This window comes from Daldinia loculata (genome assembly GCF_022478755.1).
Source record: "Daldinia loculata strain CBS 113971 unplaced genomic scaffold F4817scaffold_3, whole genome shotgun sequence".
In the NCBI taxonomy this organism is placed as follows: domain Eukaryota; kingdom Fungi; phylum Ascomycota; class Sordariomycetes; order Xylariales; family Hypoxylaceae; genus Daldinia; species Daldinia loculata.
The window spans coordinates 24,112-42,347 of record NW_026054857.1 but is presented as its reverse complement, the minus strand read 5'-3'; the positions used below and the strand labels follow the sequence as shown (position 1 = coordinate 42,347).

General features: G+C 48.4%; 5 protein-coding genes across 5 annotated transcripts; 3 read left to right on the top strand and 2 right to left on the bottom strand.

Annotated features, from left to right (window-relative positions):
• Window positions 1-4,296: 4,296 nt before the first annotated feature.
• F4817DRAFT_311618 (uncharacterized protein) lies at window positions 4,297-5,716 on the top strand (the record flags this gene model as incomplete). The annotated part of the gene is made up of 2 exons (XM_049300015.1): window positions 4,297-5,444; window positions 5,506-5,716. 2 exons carry the CDS (start codon window positions 4,297-4,299, stop codon window positions 5,714-5,716), a joined length of 1,359 nt encoding a protein of 452 aa, XP_049163093.1.
• A 423-nt stretch (window positions 5,717-6,139) lies between these two features.
• On the top strand, window positions 6,140-6,775 carry F4817DRAFT_128828 (uncharacterized protein). Its single transcript, XM_049297721.1, has one exon. The coding sequence runs from the start codon at window positions 6,274-6,276 to the stop codon at window positions 6,613-6,615; it is 342 nt and encodes a 113-aa protein (XP_049163092.1). The 5' UTR covers window positions 6,140-6,273; the 3' UTR covers window positions 6,616-6,775.
• Window positions 6,776-6,934: 159 nt separating this feature from the next.
• On the bottom strand, window positions 6,935-9,325 carry F4817DRAFT_355926 (Spc98 family-domain-containing protein; the record flags this gene model as incomplete). Its single annotated transcript, XM_049305721.1, has 2 exons — window positions 6,935-8,647; window positions 8,702-9,325. The coding sequence occupies 2 exons, from the start codon at window positions 9,323-9,325 to the stop codon at window positions 6,935-6,937; spliced, it is 2,337 nt and encodes a 778-aa protein (XP_049163091.1).
• Window positions 9,326-9,851: 526 nt separating this feature from the next.
• F4817DRAFT_128794 (senescence-associated protein-domain-containing protein) lies at window positions 9,852-11,882 on the bottom strand. Its single transcript, XM_049297720.1, has 3 exons — window positions 11,711-11,882; window positions 10,930-11,635; window positions 9,852-10,871 (listed from the first exon to the last, which is right to left on the bottom strand). The coding sequence occupies exons 1-3, from the start codon at window positions 11,726-11,728 to the stop codon at window positions 10,042-10,044; spliced, it is 1,554 nt and encodes a 517-aa protein (XP_049163090.1). The 5' UTR covers window positions 11,729-11,882; the 3' UTR covers window positions 9,852-10,041.
• A 3,346-nt stretch (window positions 11,883-15,228) lies between these two features.
• On the top strand, window positions 15,229-17,808 carry F4817DRAFT_355925 (fungal-specific transcription factor domain-containing protein; the record flags this gene model as incomplete). Its single annotated transcript, XM_049305720.1, has 5 exons — window positions 15,229-15,289; window positions 15,374-16,881; window positions 16,912-16,998; window positions 17,029-17,409; window positions 17,548-17,808. The coding sequence occupies 5 exons, from the start codon at window positions 15,229-15,231 to the stop codon at window positions 17,806-17,808; spliced, it is 2,298 nt and encodes a 765-aa protein (XP_049163089.1).
• Window positions 17,809-18,236: the final 428 nt, after the last annotated feature.

Genomic DNA, 18,236 nt, shown 5'->3' with positions numbered 1-18,236 from the left:
CTATTTTCTTTTCTGAGTCCGTGGTCTGGCTTCGCATCTCGGGCAATTCAGGGATAGGATCTATGCGAAGCAGTGCTAAGATTGCCGCTGCACGCGCCACGACACAGCCTATGCGTTCCAAACGGCGATGTTGTAAAGACCCCTACTTCGTTGCAATGAATAACAACGAAATACGTTACTAGGGACGGGTAGTTACTACATCGACTAGGATTTTAGGAAACACGACCATATACTCAACATGAATAGAGTCCAAAATCGCTCATGTAAATAACGAGTGCCACCGACGTTGCAGGTAAACATTAATTAATCGTAGAGGGACGATGAGCTCGTACTCCATAGATTACATACCTAGACCATCCTGATGGCGATAGCCTCCAGCAACAGTGGCTCAGTAAAACCTATGCTAGGTAAAGCCACGATTGTTTATAGAGCAAGCCGATTGCGTCAAAGGGAACACCATCTCGTCGAATAGGGTATCCAGCGATCTGGGTGCCGACTTCGGCAACCTGCATGTATGTGGGGTATAAGACAGGGCAAGCAGCCGCGTTGGAAACCAGGGGGAGCTGATCTACGACGGCAATCAGTGAGGAGCCCGCGATCGAGAGGTTGGTATCGTGAAGATCGCCGACGGCAAGACTGAGCCGCGAAGCTCATGGACTGTCGATGCACTGCAACGACCTCCTTTACAAGATAAGGACTTTTGGTAAAGATGCCTTCCGCTAGCCGGGGATGCGGTGCTCTAAGGCATCAACATCTCGCGAGAGCGGCTTGTAAAAACTGAGATCCGAAGGATCCAACCTGCTTCTGCCATCGTGGCATAGTCCAGCATCGTCCATCGTCGTTGATGACACGAATGCCCCCCTGGCCCATTATCATCTGGGAGTGGAAAATGGAAAAGAGTAACCGAGGAATCTGCTTTCCATTCTCGGAAACGCGAGGTGCCTAGGGGATATGCAAAGTGACCTAACTAGAGGGGATCTCTTACTCTGCATTTCTCGGCAACGCTTTGCGTGGAGGAAAAGAACGACACGCAATAACCAATCATGAAGACTATCCCAATAATACTCACGACTAGTATCTAGAATATCTAGCGTATCTAGCGTATCTAGCGTAGAGAAAGGTCCAAGTTGCTAGTTGCTAGAAGCACGTGCGTGAGCCTCCCTGTGCGCATGGTCTCGCATCTGACGCTGAGGTCGGGTCCAAATATGCCAGTATGCCAGCGAATAAGCGGTTGACACACAACAGACCCGTATTTGACCACCTGCAGAGGGGCCAGGGAAAGTACAGGAACAGCTGCACTAGCTATTGCTAGACCAGGAAGTGCTTCGAGCTTTCGTGGAGCAGCCGATGATAGCTCACCAGCTGTCGCACAAATACAAGCGCGCTGGAAGACGCAGATTGATGGCGACAGATGTTTCGTATGATTGACGCCCATGTGAACTGGGCACTTAGCTAGTGCAGCGTTGTACAACTTGTGCAGAGATAGTGCAGAGATATTTCCTTGCTTGAACAGACAAGCAAAAATCTCGATTGAATTGTCGAACCACGGGGCATTAAAAAATTGGCAACTTCAGACCCCCTCTAAAGCATCGCGGCCTAGGTAATGGCATACGTACCCAAGATGGCAATCTATTGAGCTGTCCTGTGGTAAAGCCTTGGCCCAATAATTACCCTTAGATGCAAGTAAAGAAAGGTTTGAATCCAATACCATGCCTATTCGAAACATCCTGTTGAAGATTGGCCTGGCGTAATGGGGGTGCGATGGCACTTTGGGTAGTGCCTCTAATTCTCTCGCAGCATCTAGAACCTAGGCGTGGCAGTCAGAAAATTCAAATTAGAAACATATTGAGTCTGAACGAACGCTGTCGACAACGCAGAGGAGTGTTCCAATCAAGAGACGCAGGTCCCCAGACGGGCTTAGTAGCATAGTATAATCGCCTCGGTACAAAAAAACAAAACAAAATGAGACGAGGCGTTCTGGTTGGGCACGAGCGCACCCCAGATCCAAGCGACGTGAGCCTCGCATCTATTTGTCCCTTGCCGGAACGGATGGTGGAAGGAATGACGACGGTGGTGCACAATGTTAGTGATAGACGGGTAGGCAGTGCAGGACCGTAACTATTCCGAAGTGGAAGACGATTGCTATAGGATAGACGGCCTTCACTGAAACGTCATAACGGAGTACGAATGCAGTTGTGTCTACTCTCCGTTTTAATATATTCCCATAATTTGTTGCGATCCGCTGACATGACGAGCTGTCAGACATGCTTTGCTGCGTTGACTTCGTGGCTTTTACAGATGGGAGATTTCGAAATTCGCATTAGTCAAGCATCACTACGGAACCCCATGGTCGTTATTGGGACCAATAGATCCGTGGACGAGAATATTGCAGACATGTCTCTTGAATTGCTTTATTCCGACCATCCTCCAACGAGGTCTGATGCTGACCGAGGGTAGGATGGTGAACTCAATTAGCTTCCGAAAATCATACTGGGAGAGAACCAGAGGGAAAAAAAATATGGCGAGCATATTGTGCAACGAGATTTTGCTGCCGTTGCCGAAGAATAGGTTACAATGCGCGAATTACCAGGTATACTGACGGTCAATTGGCTAAGAATTGGGAAGACGATTCTTTACTTTATGATGTACAAGTATAAATAAATATCTCTCATGGTTTTTTACAGAATTGAGCTACTAAATTCCAGCTGGTAGGAACCCCCCAGACGCTCGGGTTAGGTACATGCCTTTGCGCGATGCTATACCGTACCTACCCGACTAGTAAAAAACGGTGTACTACTAGAACCCCCACCATTCTTAGGTACATATTATCTGGCAAGCGCTTACCTTCTTACCTCTAGGGTTATAGAGGTACCTGTAATGATACGTGATTAAGCTTCCAACACAGTGACACTCTGTCGCATACACCGTATAACTATGTAATCCGTAAGCTGAGTTGTGCTCTTTTTTTTTTTCCTTCTCCTTTTCCTTTCGCGATAACTGTTGACCTCGTGACAGTCTCACCGGTATTGTAGCTCAATTATAGGCGTTATACCATAAAAAGCGCTGAAGCTAATGCGATAGCTTCACTTTTTTTTTATACCGCTGGGGGGTTTCTAAGCGTTGTATGATGGTGGTGCGATGAAAGCTCGCCACTCACCACATATTCGGGCTATACCTGAAGAAAAAAAGCTGTGCGACGGAATGATGGAACGGAATACTGGATTGGAAGACTCGATCACTATGTGCGACGCCGAAGAAAGCGCTGGGTCCTACTTCCTCCAATATAGTAGGTACATGCCGGACATGCGTAACTGTCGCTGTACCGAATGTTACCTTCAAGTCCTGTTTTGTGCTTGACCTTAGGGTCCTTGGGGTCCTTGGGGTCTTGAGGTCTTGGGACCTTCAACCTTTGGACCTGAGAGAGGAAAAATAAAAAATAAAAACCCCCACTCGAAGATTCTTGGATACTCTGGTACTTCGGCCTACTACGGTAGACTCTTGCCCGTCTCTATCCAACCAACGGCGATCCCCTCTCTTACGAGACTCCTGTCAGGTAGTCAGGTAGTCAAGTAGTCAAGTAGCCAAGTATATGCAGCTAGCATCATGACAATTACCTAAGTAGGTATTAGCGATGCTGAGCTGGGTTAGTAGCGCCGTCTTCTTGTCTCCTGTTCTTGTCACTCCTACCCTTCCCTCCGCCTGCGGGCGTTTGTCTTTCGTCAGCTCAGCTCCAACCAATATCGTCAAAGTCGAGCCTCCCCGTCGTTCCACCGGGGACCTTATATCTCTCTCGTTGTGCCATGTTGTTCCACTCGTCTCCCCTCGTTTATAACGGATCTCATTCAGCGTTGGACTCTTGCATAAACTCCCGTTCCATTTTCAGTCCACTTTCACGACCAAACATTACCATTTCGCCTTACATATTCCATCATAGGGCCCATTCGCTTCTCGCGTTGACCAGCTATTCATCCTACCGGGTCCCGCGTCCACTACCCGGTTCGGGCGCATGTCGAGCAGTTCTCAAACAAACCCTTGCGTCTATAAAGATCACCATCTATACACATATCAGGCCTCAGTGGGGCTTCCTCGAACTACCACTACTTGAATCCCAAGTGTCCCACTTCCGACTACGCATCCCAAGACCCTGAGATCACCAGGCCGCATATCCTCCTCGCAGATATAGATAAAAGGATCCTCTGTTTACCTTTTATCCCCGTTCCTCATACTACTCCTACTAACCCCCTACACTCTATTCTCTCTTCAACCGCACATATGACTTCATATCCTCCTTTCATCATGGCACGAAGGCGAGATACAGACTTCTCTAGTCATTCCGCTAGCACTCGGGATACCAGGCAAAGCAGCGACTCGTATGACTCAAGAAGTACTGCCCCTACGTCTCTCTATGACAGCCCCGCGTCAACTAAGGACTCGAGTTCTCAAGCTCGTAAATTCCAGCCAGAATGCTACTACGAGGAGGATCTTTCGCCGGCTACGAGTTTATACCCGCGGTCGTCGGTTGACACATACTCATCGCAAGCTTCAAGTGCTGAATTTTCGGACGATACGGATACGGACGATTGCCCTGAATTTTCGGATATACCTGACTTGCCCCCCTACCGACACGATATCGAGGAGTTCAATGTTAGAGCTTCAACCCCCGAGGAATTCGCCAGTGTATTTCCGTCCCTGAATCGATTAACTATTCGTCACGATGATTTTACGTCGGATGGGAACATGAACCTAAGGGTGGACACCACCGTTCCGGGTAGAAGAAAGAAGACGCTCCAACTGTTTCACCTGCGCATGTACGATCTGAACAAGCGAGAGTTTTCTCTGAGACGGTATAGCCGGGATTCTGGCCGCGAAGTGTGCAACTCAAAACGAAAATACGTCGAGCCGCCCAGTTCCGCCCGCCCTAAATTGCAGCGATCGATGTCAACTGCGGTGAAGTCCTTAGCCAAGCGACCGCAACTCATCCGCATTCCTACTGGAGGCTCCGTCTTCTCGTCGAGGAGCCGACCAGGCACGAGTCACTCTGGTGCCTCGACCGATGATGACTTTACCGAAGCTGCCACCAGTCCTATTCCTATCGACAAGAAGCAGAAGGCCCGCCCAACACCCACGAATACGATCAAACTCGAGTTCTCTAATTATGCGCGTGTTGATGTGGTAAGGCGCGGAAAGAAGAATGCGAAGAAGTACGAGTTCGAATGGTGGGGCCACACGTACTCCTGGAAGAGAGTAGTGGACAAGCTCACGGGTTGCGTCTCCTATCATCTATTACGAGATGGTCACAACCACTCGCCTGTAGCGCACATCGTCCCCGAAACTCGATCACCGACCCAGGTTGCCGCTGATGAGGCTGCTGGTGGCTGGGTGCCGCCTTGTCACATGTGGATTAGTGACGAGAGTTTAGTCGACGCTATGACCGACGTTGCTGAGTAAGTCTTCATGAAATCAGCCTCCTTTTCCCCCTTAAACAAATACTAATGATATTATTAGCATCGTCGTTGCAACTGGCATCATGGCGCTTGTCGATGACTGCATCATGGAGCGTTGGCAAACAAAGAAGAGCCCTCGCGCCGTATTCCCGCTCTTATCTAGATCCCTAGATCTCAGCCCCAAGTTTCTTGTACAACAAATGTTTACCCGTAGGAATTCGGATCATCATCCGAGTCCATTACGCTTTCAGAAGGCCGTGCCGGTTTACTGAGAGCCGACCGACGACAGAAGATCCCGATCACTTAAGACGGGTTTAAACTATATTTGAGCACGCGGGGCCAGGCCGCCACAGTTTTTTGTTTGTTTTATTCTCCGTTGACGCATCATCTTGACGACCACAGCACCTCGGACGGGCGGCGTCCCGTCGAGGGCATATACCTTCGCTTCTTTTAATCCGACATTTTCTTATTATTTTTTGAAAAGGGAAAATAAAAAGGCACTCCTCAAGCTCGAAAATGTCGAGCTGACGACCGATGACGACGATTTGACGACGCAGCATCTCATCCTATGTTACCACCAAAAGTTTTGCTTCATCTATTGTCTTATTTCATATCCTTGGGTTTTTATTTTTCTTTTATTTTTATTTTTAAAAAAATACCTCTTCTCCGTTTCGGCCAACATTATTAGACTGAACGTCGATGGAGAAATCACCTCCAGCATCACTTACGGCATGTTATATATATTTTTATTGGATCTAGGGTATGCATCGCATTGGGCGGCAGCGGCAGCGGCAGCGGCAGCGGTAACGGCGAAGGCGAAGGCGCGCGCATGCATACTCACCTAGATATACTGCTTTACACGGTATCGGCGCTGTACATATCATATCCTTTTTGCTTTGTCTGTTCTTCTCGGGCCACGAGCATTGGGGGGTATAGGTGCATCGGTCGGCGGCGTATGAGTGTCTGGTTTTTACAAGTCTGTCAGACTATTGGTTTTTTTCCCTTTTCTTTTTTTTTTACACTACTACTACTACTACCATCATCATCGTCCTTGCGAGGAACAGCACGCATATCGCTAGCGTTGTTTTTCATTTGTTGTTTTTACTTGTATCAACGAACTATATACCTTAGGTGCCTATTAGGGACCCGGCTATGGGCGGAATCAGATTAGCTCTATGATGCCGTGAATTTGTCAAATATACATATTTTGATATATTCTACTAGTTACTTGACATTGTCGACGTGAAAATAATTGACTTGGATTGTGAAGAATGATCTTTTTCGTATCGTAGCTAGAGAATACATAGCTCATCTTTAGAAGTGCATGTCCTATTATCTGGCTACACACTCCTTAACAAAGTATTCCAAGTTGATGGTTCAACGAAGGAGTCTATTTGAAGTACCATTATAATATACCAACTACCAGTTTTCCTGACTAGGCACATGGACTAACGAAATAGCTTAACCTATAATCGACCGCCTCCTTCCCTTTAAAACTCATCATCACCGACCCCTTCCTCTCCCCTCGGTATACCAGCATCGAACCACCCGCCGAAATCTAACTTCATAAGCAGTCTATCGATCCCGCCTGTCCGCCTAGGCCTATACCCAGTCCCCTCTTCATCGAATACTTCATTGCCAGCGTCATTTTCCTCCTCGCCGTCTAATCCCCCGTCCTCAAGCTCAGCCATAAACGCTGAGTCAATACTCAGCGCTCTAAGGGCGGCGACGACAGCGCGCACGCCATCCTTAACGCCGGCCTCAACTTCGCGGATACGCATACGTACGTCGGCTTCCTCGGCAACTAGGTCCGCGAATGCGTCCACGACGCCTTCGTCCGCTTCGAGGTCTGCTGCCGCCCAGACCCCGTGGAGGCGGTGTACGAGGGCGACGAGGTGGTCGGTGTTCACTAGAAGTTCGTATAGGGGATTTGTGAAGGATGATTGTGTTAGGAGGAGGCGGCGGATAAGGGTCCGGAGGTATAGTCGGTGGGCTATGGCGAGGGTTTGAGGATCGTGATGCGGGGGGCTTGAGCTCTGTGGTGTCCGATCTGGTTCTGGAGGATTGTCTGTATTGCCAAGGCTATCTTGGCCATAGGAATCATTGCTGTTGCTGATATGCTTATCGCCGGACGAATTTGGTTTATCATGTTGTTCATGGCTTTTCTTGCCTATTATCCAGCCATGGAAGTCATCCCAAAGGCCTTCTACGACTTCAACCTGGAGATATGCTTCAGTTTCAGCCAGGAAGAAGATAGCGGCACTGCTCGTACTCCACGCGCTCCGCATTATAGACGAGCGCACAGAGGAACGCTCTCGAAGAACGCGTGTCCTTGAAGCACCGCTTCTAGTAGTACTATATGGAGGTCTAGGGGGTGCTGGATGGTGGCGGCGCAGGGCTGTTATTTTCCACAGACCCGTCAGATGGAGGTGAGAGCGGCGGATCGATAGCAGGTAAGAATTAATTGAAGTGTAGATCTGGACGTCAGATGCAGTTAAGAATAAGTCCAGAGGTGGCGGGATCTGAGATGTGAGGACCACGGGGACAGAGAAAAGAAGATTTCGGAACGGAGTGTCTGCAATACTAGTAGGTGCTTGATGGTCCATACCAGCCTTGCCCTTCATAGGGGTTGAAGCTTTGGTCTTGGATAGATTCAGCCGTAGTACATCTCGCGCCTTCTCTAGACCTTCATCTTCGTCTGCGTGCTGACCCTGCATTGAGCCTAGCACAGTCCATGTCTTCGTGAGAACTGCTGCGACTTCACCTTCTTTCACCATCACATTGCTAAGCCCAACCCGCTTCTCGTAAGCGAGGTTATCGGCACGCCGCCAGCGGTTGCGAATTACCTCATCAGCTTGCTGTGTAAGGGCCATAGCAAATTCGCCACGTCCAAGCAGAAAGAAATCACGGAATAAAACCAACATCTCAAGTACCCTAGATAGTGGCAATAGCTTCTGTAAGATTGTCCGAGACAATGTGAGCCGGATCGATGTGATAGCTCTCGAAAACGCGGCGCTGTTGAGGGGAGATTCTAAATCCGCGATGGTCTGAAGTTGGGACGAGAGGTGGCCAAGTCCATTGCTGCTTGGCTCTATACTGCTCCTGGTTTTCACCCGATTCAAGGATGTTCCGATAAACAGCATGGATGTGGCTGCAGATGTTGTAACAAATGATGGCAATAACCGCTGGTTAATCGAATATCCCTAGTTCCATCAGCAACGATAACTTTCAGAGTTGGCGGGAATAGAATTTCTCACTAGTTCGTCACGTTTCTTCTTCTGGATGAAGAAGTCTACATCCCCCAATATAGGTATGGTACCGTAGAGGACCCAAGCGGAAACTTGCTTCAGCCAAGCAGTTTCGGCAACTCTGACGAGGCTAAGCGCAGTCTCCCCAATATCAGCGTAGCCAGTCTGAAGCTCATCGCGTAATTTGTTAATAAGCTGCGCTGCTCGACAAGGAGAGCCCTCGTCCTCTTTGAGCATGAACTGGACCAAATCCCATAGCCATTCCATTCGACGAGTCCAGCCCGAAAACTCGCCAATGACGGCGGTCAGGGGGACGATATTATAAGCACCAACGAGGGAAGCATCTTTTCGAAGGATGCTTTCTTCAACTTCCAGCACTTTCCTCTGAAATGCGGCGAGATAGAGAGAATTGATAGCAGTCGATACTGCGCGGCATATGATAGAAGGGTGAGAGGCGCTGACCTGAGCAGTATAAGAAATGAGTTTGCAATGAAGATCACTTAGATGACCGGCGGTCCTCAATAGTTCCCTCTCTGGTGGTGATAGGATGGATTGTGCTCTGGGCTCGGTATAGTCATTCCTGAGAAGGGGCGAGGGGTGCCCCGATAGGGAGAGCAGGATCTCATGGAGCATTGTGGAGCTGACGAGCTGTTACGGTGTTAGAAACGCGCTTTAGAGACTTGCGAATTCATTCGACCGTAGGAGCTTAACCCTTGTAAGACATGTGGAGGCTTCTTAGACCGGATCTTATCACCGATATCCTGAATTAAGAGAATAATGGAACCGAGGCATTCGTAGCGGCACATCTGAACGGGTAAACACGCCGACAGTACTGTGTATCGTAGACATGAAATGGCGATCTGGATGAAGGTAGTTGTCGATAAAGAGCAAAGTCATTCTTCACCTTTTAATAATAATAATAAATTTTCAGCCAGAGCAACTCGGAATTTCAGACATCTTCATATTTGCATAAAAGCAATGGACCCTGCGAAATGGATTTTCTTTGTAAATGGGACGTCAATGGGGCGTACCTATGTAGATTGAGCTAGTCGCACCTTGTTTATGAAGCACTTGTCTCCTTTCTCGACTTCTTCGTCGCGCCTGCTTTCAAATCTAAGCGCGTCAAGCGTAGCAGTGCACGTGACTTTATATCCATGTACCTGTACATATGTAATTCTACGTCAGATTGATATAACTAGTACCTACTTTAGGTACATAACCTCATGTAATTAATAAATTACACTACCTATTACACACTCATGTTTGCTATGTTTTTTTTGTTCCCGTCTCAGTAGATATTTTATTACGGTCGTAAACTTGGGCAACTTCAAAGTTTCTATAGTATGTCGCTAACGTTTCGGCGCCTTATTGTTTGATGCGCTACTAGTGCTTGCTGAATCTGGAACCAAATACGCCTTGGAGCTGTCAGACCTCTTTACTGGCATTGCACTACTAGTATCATCCCCTACAATGATTTCACCTCCCCCCTTTACTTTTCCAACCACCATACCCTTTCCTACCGCTTTTATAACGGCCTTTCGAGAGACTCCTGTAACATCGATATAAACTAGGCCGACATTCTTGACACTCCCACTTAGGTGCTTGGAAAGCTCTCCAGCTTCGGCTCCCCATTTGTGGGCTACTATGTTTGTCGCGGACGACGATGCCGAAGTTAAGAGATTGCGTGTTGCATGGTCAATTCCATCCGCGACAGTCGTAAAAGCCATTAAACTCTTGTTCAATAGACCAGGCTTGAATGACTCAATTGGTTTTCCATCCTGATCGAAACCCCTTTTTCCTTCCCTAACACCGCGCCCTGCGACCGTAGCCCCCACATTCTGGGCCAACCTGGTCACTTGCCCAACCGTTTTAGACGACAGCTCGGCTACACCTCCCGAGAACGTGCCTATCCGGCGGACTCGTTCATGTGTTGCAGGCGTAAATGTCACAGCTTTACTAGTGGGTTTCGTTTTCTTAACAAAGGTATCCGAGCCGCTCTGCATAGCATTGGTGACGAAATCTGACGTGGTTATGATTAGTCGAGATGCGTACGCTGCTTTCGATACGATGAACGACTTTTTGTAGGCTGGATGCAGTTCCATTTCCAAGGTTTCCGGCGACGCGGGGACTACGGCAAGTTTGTTTGTTCCTTCTTCCGGAAGGGTAATCTCGACAGGATCTGTTATTGTGTTAATTGTTGCTAAACGAAGCTCCAGGGAACAGCGATGCATCCATACCTTTGGAGCCTGGTTTCACGCCAGACTCAATGATCTGGAACCCCTCCGATAGTTCTCCTATAACACTACCATCTTCCTCATCGACTAGTACAATCTGACCGCCTGGCTGAGCACTTTGACTGCCCTTTACGTAGCCCTCACCAGGTTTGTATGAACCCGGATTATATGCTGGAAGCTGCTCCGAAGACTCAGCCTTAGACTTGGACGTTTTTGGCGATGATCTAGTAGAAGTCGGCGGCGTTGACGACGAGGACTTCTCTTTCTCCTTTTCTCTTCTTGCAGCCTTTGGCGGCGGTGCTCTTTCGAGAAACGCAGTACATTGCGCCAGGATTGTTTCGAAGGTGTCTATATCCTCTTGAAGTCCTTTACGACTGCCGACTGGAGGGAATTCGATGCGCGTGAAGGCACCGCTATCGGGACCGAGATCCCATCTTGGGATGAGGTAGCTCCTGGGCGGTTGGTGGTAGATCTGAGTAGTCGCAGGTAGCGGAAGGTCTAATTCGGGTGGTAGATGAAGATGAAGATAGAAATCTTCAGCAGCCGGCCCATCCTGGCCGTCTGGCGAAATAGGTTCAGCGAGGGGAGATGAGGTCGGAACCATTAACAGTGACAATGTCTGCGGTCCAGCAGGTGTCAGGGACTCTTCCTTCCCATAGGCGAGGTGGTAGGCTGAGACGCCTTGAATAGCGTATAATAGCCTGGGATCCTGTTGGGGGCGCGATGTCAGTACTGCAGTACTACAGTATGCACAATGACAGCATCATAGAGTGCACCAACTTACATTGTGTCCAGATGCCATCTTTTCTCGAGGCACAAGGATATAGCGATCTGGAATTGATTCCTGAGAAATTGTCGCTTGGTAGCGAATGGCTTACTACACGAGAGACTGTCGTGTATTCCGATTTCTAATAGTAACAAGATCTAGATGCAGTAAATACGGCGGCTATTAGATGGGAGGATTGGGATGGGGGTATGGAGATATGGAATTATGGAATTATCTAGCGCAGCCAACAGGAATAAAGAATTAAGAATAAACAAGATTGAAATGTCGTTGGCTCTGGTATATTTAGTGCACAATCGCTAAAGTCGGAGAGGCAAGGTGAATGAATGAAAGAGCTTCCAGCGCTTAAAGACAAGCGCCGTGTGGTTACAAGACTGGAACGTGGTGTGTACGAGAGGCCTCATAGCGACGTCATTGGGTGGTTTCAGTGTGATGGCCACTGTGACTCCCTGCCAATACCCTCTAAAAAGAAGTGCATAGGTACCATCATTGATATGTGTTAGGTAGTGTATGTGCTACATGTTTTTACATTTACATGTACCCAGGTATCTCTCTGAAGGTGTTTCTATCCCTTCCTGTCTAAGGGGCAGTTTCGCGTGACCTTGGCACACGAGCACACGAGATAACTCAGGTAAGTTAGGTAGTAACCTAGGCATGTACTTGACCTACTTCACACCTAAAAGATGAGGGGCAACTTTTAGTCAGGTAAGTGTAAGTCCTAAAATACATCTTATATTGGTGGGGGCTGAGGGGTAGAGAGGAAAGAGAGCGGAACTCACCTAAGGGCTACCTCTATGTAGTGAGGGTTAGTCAGTCCTGCCAGTACATTAGGTACCCCGTTCCTTCTCCCTCACCTCCCTAACCTCTGTGGCGGGTTAACGAGGCGTTAGTGAGATTTCTCCAAAAAAAAGAAAAAAAAAAAAAAAACCCCCCCAAAAAGACCCGTCCTACATCCACTCAGAGGCTTGGAGTGTGGGTTGTTGGTGACCGGTGCAGTTAAATCCCTGACAGTTCTTCTCTTATTTGACCACATATTACAAAATACATGGCCAAGAGCCTCATGACAAGTCAGTGGCAATAGAGCTCCTGCTATTGCTGCTGTTGCTGCTGCTGCTGCTGACGACGCAGCCCTTTACTTATGCGCTGCGTAGACGAAGAAGCCAAGATAATTCAATAGGACATATTCAAGATAGCTATGACAACATGTATTGGCTGCTTCTTAGGTCTGAGATGATAGATCCTCAAAGATCTGTCTCAAGGAAACCGGAAAGGATTCTATCTTCAGCCAAATCGATCCCGTGCGGTAAACGTGCATATCTGCAGCGGAGACCATGAAACCGGTCAAAGTTGCCGAAACATGTGCAATAAATATCTCTGCATTGCTCGGCAACTTAAGGCCCTATACAGCAACTAGAAGAAATAGAACGGGTCATTGAGCAACCCAAAAGCATCAGCTTTAGAAAACCTCGGCGCCAACATTTCTTATCCGAGACTCTTTTAAGTTAGTCATTCTTTGGATTAATAATAGAGATGACCCTTCTGAGCCTGCTAGAAACCAGACCCCCCCCACGAGTCTCGGATGCAAGCGCTGGTGGTTGGACCGGGATTCAAGTATGTGTCCCGAGGAACGTTACAGCCTACCGCCATTGACGACTTGCGAGTCGCAAAAGATGACCGGTATTCCACATTCTACACCAACACATCACCAAGGATTTATGAAAAATGACTGTTGGACGTTCCTCAATAACTATTCTGCCAACATCTATATAGGACAATATCTAGGACTACAATTATTCGGCCTAACCTAACGTACATTTGTTGAATGCAGCCTTCACAGTGCCTCGTTGCTTTAGTAGGGGAGTTTATCCGTATGTTAGGTATGTATGTATGTATAACACCCCTTGTCAATATTATGAGTAAGGAGACAGGCTACCTAGGCTACCTACATAGGGTGACGGATGGGTAACATCTGAGCACATCGGCCCGTGGACGTGTCAGGAAACGTTAATACGACCTACCACACCGAGTCTTCTTCCTTCGAACGAGTACCAACAGACGAGAAGGGCTAACAATTCAAGGATTTGCTTTTTTCCCCTTCTATATACACACTATTTTATCTTTAAATTATAGTCTGCAGCATCATATGCTGTCGCAAATGGCATATCTTCTAATGCTGTGCATCCTCAGTTCTCATCTTGTAGCATCGGAACCACCTTTATCAAATCATCGGCCCTGATATCTGTGTTCGTTCCTTTTTCCCTAGGAATAAGGAAGCCCTCCCGGGGCGACGTGCATATGAGCCTTGTCGGGGACCCGCAACCGCGGCCTGTGCGCCAGATGAGCGCTTTCGATCAGGTCCAAGACTCCAAGCTGCTCGTTCATTGGATATCCAAAGGAAAGCCGATCTTCGTCCGCCCTCCAACAACTGCTTAGCTTGGGTAGATTGGTCTCTACCCGACCCGTCCGTGTCCGGGGAACTTTTAACCCTTGGAGCCTTCTAGGCTTGCTTTACCCGACAAGGACGAGCTATTTCCCTTTCTCCAGTGCCCACTCCGACGTAGACACTGTAAACTCATCCCATCTATGTATCTTCGTCTGCCAATATCAGATTGATACTCTCTCAAAGTGTTGCACGCTTAGGGGTTTATTTTTCGTCCATCATATTCATATTCCTCATATTCCCATTCTTCGTACTACTACAGGTCACTTATTAGGCCCTTTCCATTTCATGTTATCAATGTGTATCCCCGATATTATAGCTAGATTACCCCTTGTCCATAGCTATACGGCTGCCGTATAGGTGTTTACATTTTTAAGTGTGCTTATGCCGAAAGACGACGAAGCTCTATACTAGATAACGTTAGAAACTCTCAGCTACGACCGCGCTCCTACAACTAGCTGTTGTTTACGAGTCGCGCCCCATTTGCGGACAGTCGCAGCTCGATGCTGTAGCACATTACTAGGAATCGCATCTGACCATTCAATTCGATTAAAGGACGATCCAGAAAGGGGTCCCGGAACACAACACATGGTTTTCCCGTTACTCAAATACCAATCATCTTAGGAATACGAGCACAATCGTCTTCACTCAAACTTGTCTTTTGAAGTATCGTGTCCGACCCCGCGGCGTCGTTCGCTCCGCGAGTTGTCTCGAAAAGGTCTACTAGGCCGTTTGCAATCCATCTGTGTCTTCCGGGTCTGCCTTGGACCCAGCCGTCACCATTTCCACTCCAATTCGTATCCAGTCGATACTCTCCTCTCCCGATCGGTTAGGCGCCGATGAGAATTCGAATATAGGTCAGCATCAAGCTGCTCCGCAGAGGCAGTTTGACGAAGCGGTCCCTTCCGCGGATACTACCCTCAAGCACCAAATCCCACCAGTGCCACCCAGTCAACAGCTTTCCAATACCGATACATCACGGGTAAAGGCTCTTGGAAACGTCGCCGCTCGGGGGCTGGGGGATGACGAGGCTAAGGCAATGGTAGCAGGCAGCATTGAGGGGAAGAAACCCCCAAAGATGCGCCCCCCAATGCGATCTAGCATTGCCTGCACACGTTGCCGGAAGAGTAAAATAAAATGTACGTCAATTTGCCAAGGATAAAGTTGCGGGCATAGTTCTTACTCGACACCTCTCATGACCAGCTACTAATCTGAATAACTAGGTGAGAATACTGGCGGTACAAATCCTTGTGACGGCTGCATCAAGACGGGAAAACAGTGTATCTTCAAATTGCCCGAACCTGCACCTCCAAAGAGAGCCGAGCCACCTACGCTTGCCAGGCAGGAACGAGACGGAGGATCTGATAGGAAGAAGCTCAAAAAGATAGACGAGATATCGAAAGGTGATAATCAAAAAGCAAGTGTTTACGCTGAGGAGGTACTTTCAGCACCTTTCTTAACTGAAGACCTGTGGGAGCAAGTATTAGATCTCTACAAGCTACATTTCGCCCCGGAACTTCCCTTTCTACACTTACCCACAATGAAGGAGAAATTGGGGCGCAAGTTCAAAAATCAACAGTCGGACGGTAACCCGGATCTCAACTTCAACTTGGTGCTACTAGGCGTCCTTACTCTTACCGCACGCTTTCACCCAGACCTCGTCAAATATCTCGCCCATATTTGCAGTAACCAACCCGGCAACGCTAGGACTAGACCGGTTCAGACGCCGCTTGATCCCGCTACAGCGTCTGAATATTATGCCGACGTTCTTACCATGGCTTTGGGTCCGATACGAACGGCGATGAAAACTGCCTCCGTCGAGAGGGTGGCAGCTTTTCTCATGTTGGGATTGTACGAGTGGAGTCAAACTCTGCCGAGGACGGGAGGACTAGGCGCTTGGATGTACGTTGGTCTTGCCATTAGGATGGCACAGTATTTAGGGCTTGGGTTTAGCGACTCACCCGACTCTCCCGACTCTCCTGACGACCAGTCTAAATCTTTGTCTCAGAAAGCATTAGAGAAAGAAGTCAGGAGGCGGACCATGTTCAGCTGCTTTATTCTAGATCGCATGCTCTCTTGCGGTAAGGAACGAGTGTCTATCATACAATCAGAGGATATAAAAATCCAACTTCCATGCTCCGAGGATAAGTTTGATCTAGCGATGGAAGCTCGCACGGGCTTCCTCAAGGATAGAGGTCGGCATGGCATGGACGATAGTGTACTCGCTCGGTTTATTCAGTTGGTAGATATATGGGGAGAGATTTCGAAGTTTAGCTCATCAGGTGGACGCCTCAACGACAAGGAAAAGGAGCACCCACCATGGACTAAGGGGAGCACTTTTTATCAGCTTTCCGAGAAGCTTGCAGAATTCGATGCGGAACTTCCCGACACTTTTACGTTTTCACGGTCCAACTACTTCAAGCATGAAAACCACCAGGCTTCCAGTGTATATGTGCTGTTGCACATGCTTAGGTGTGTCTGCTTAATCATGCTACACCGAGAATATATACCCTTCGTACCTGTTCGGTGCAAAGAACCAGAAGGACCTCTCGATAAACCCATCTTTCAGGAGGACAAATTCGGCCCACCTCCAAAAGACTTTTGGATGTCTAGTGCGGAACAGGTATTTAAGGCGTCCCGGGGGATTATTGATTTAATTGAGATATGCCAAAGGAAGGACAAGTTGCCCCAATCAACCATCGTCCTCTTCGCGATCTGGACCGCCTCTTTTGTAGGGTTGTATGCCGAACATTTCCCTCAGATGGACACGGAAAAACACATGTTGGAATATGATTTCGAAACTACACGGCAATCCGAATCCGCATCCGAAGTATTTAGACGTGGGTCGGTGGCATTCGCATTCGTAACGCTTCGTAAGATGTCTATGTGGCTCAAGATGGCATCTACATATGTGTTGATTCTGCGGCAGATGGACGACTATTTCGGGAATATTAAGCGGGATTACTATAAATTTGCGACAAAGAACCGTGGAAATAAGGAAAGACCCTCCCGGGTTCGCGAAGGTGGCACTGGCGGAGGGGTTGAAGAATATAAGCCTTTGACCGGGAAGCTAAAAGACTTTGGGTTTCTCCAAATTGAGGGTGAGAATATTGAGAGTCCACATCGAACATCGCCCAGCCCCATGCCATCACGAGGGATGGAAGCTCCAGATACGTCGACCAAGAGCAAAACACCAAAACTAGCTCCACCTGGATCTTTTACGGCAATCAATCACACTCCAGTGGTGTCAGCCCCAGATGTCGGGCGTACATTCGCCAACGAAGCAGGTTATCCAACACCTCACCCTGAGTCGTACGCCGAGGCTTGGCGATGCCCGCCTCAGCAGCAGCAGGAGCAGCAGCAGCAGCAGCAGCAGCAGCAGCAGCAACAGCAACAGCATCCGCCGCTCCAGGTCTATACTACGTCGGAAGAACTACTGGATACCACGGCCCTCGCCACCGAAGCTCACGACCGGCTTTTCTGGGATAATCTCAAGAAGGAAGAACCGCGCCGTATCGGCACGATAGGAGATCTTGGTTACTTCTCGAGCGGAGACTCCCAACTCCCCATGGCCGACATGCCCTTTGGAGATTCGACTTTAATTCACGGCCTGCAAGATTCGTCTTTCCAATACCTACAGCAGATGGCGGAGTTTTAAGGTTCCAAGCAGCGAGAAGAGTCAATAGGAGAAGAAGTGTTATCGGGCAGTCTAATCACGCTATAGGGGGTTTTCGGGGTTGCATGATAGCGAAGAGGAAAATGGGGACATGACGTTTTCATAACTAGGCGTTTGGTGGTGATTATCTAGGTAGATATGCCGGTAGCATATCCTGTTGTGTACGAGGTGATTCATATCGAGGTTGGCCGGGTTGTGTGTCGCTCTAATGGTTGCTATGTATTTATCTCGTTTCTCAGATATCCAAGGCAGTTAAGTTGTAAGGTTAGCAGTTGCCGTTGCAGCGCCCGGCTTGTCGGTCGTGCGTGCTTGTGAATGTCGAAAAGATTAATACCTAGCGAAATTTATTGGCGAGTCGGACTGAACTTGTTGCGGTATTGTGTCGTTTCCTTCTCTCGGCTAAGGGGACA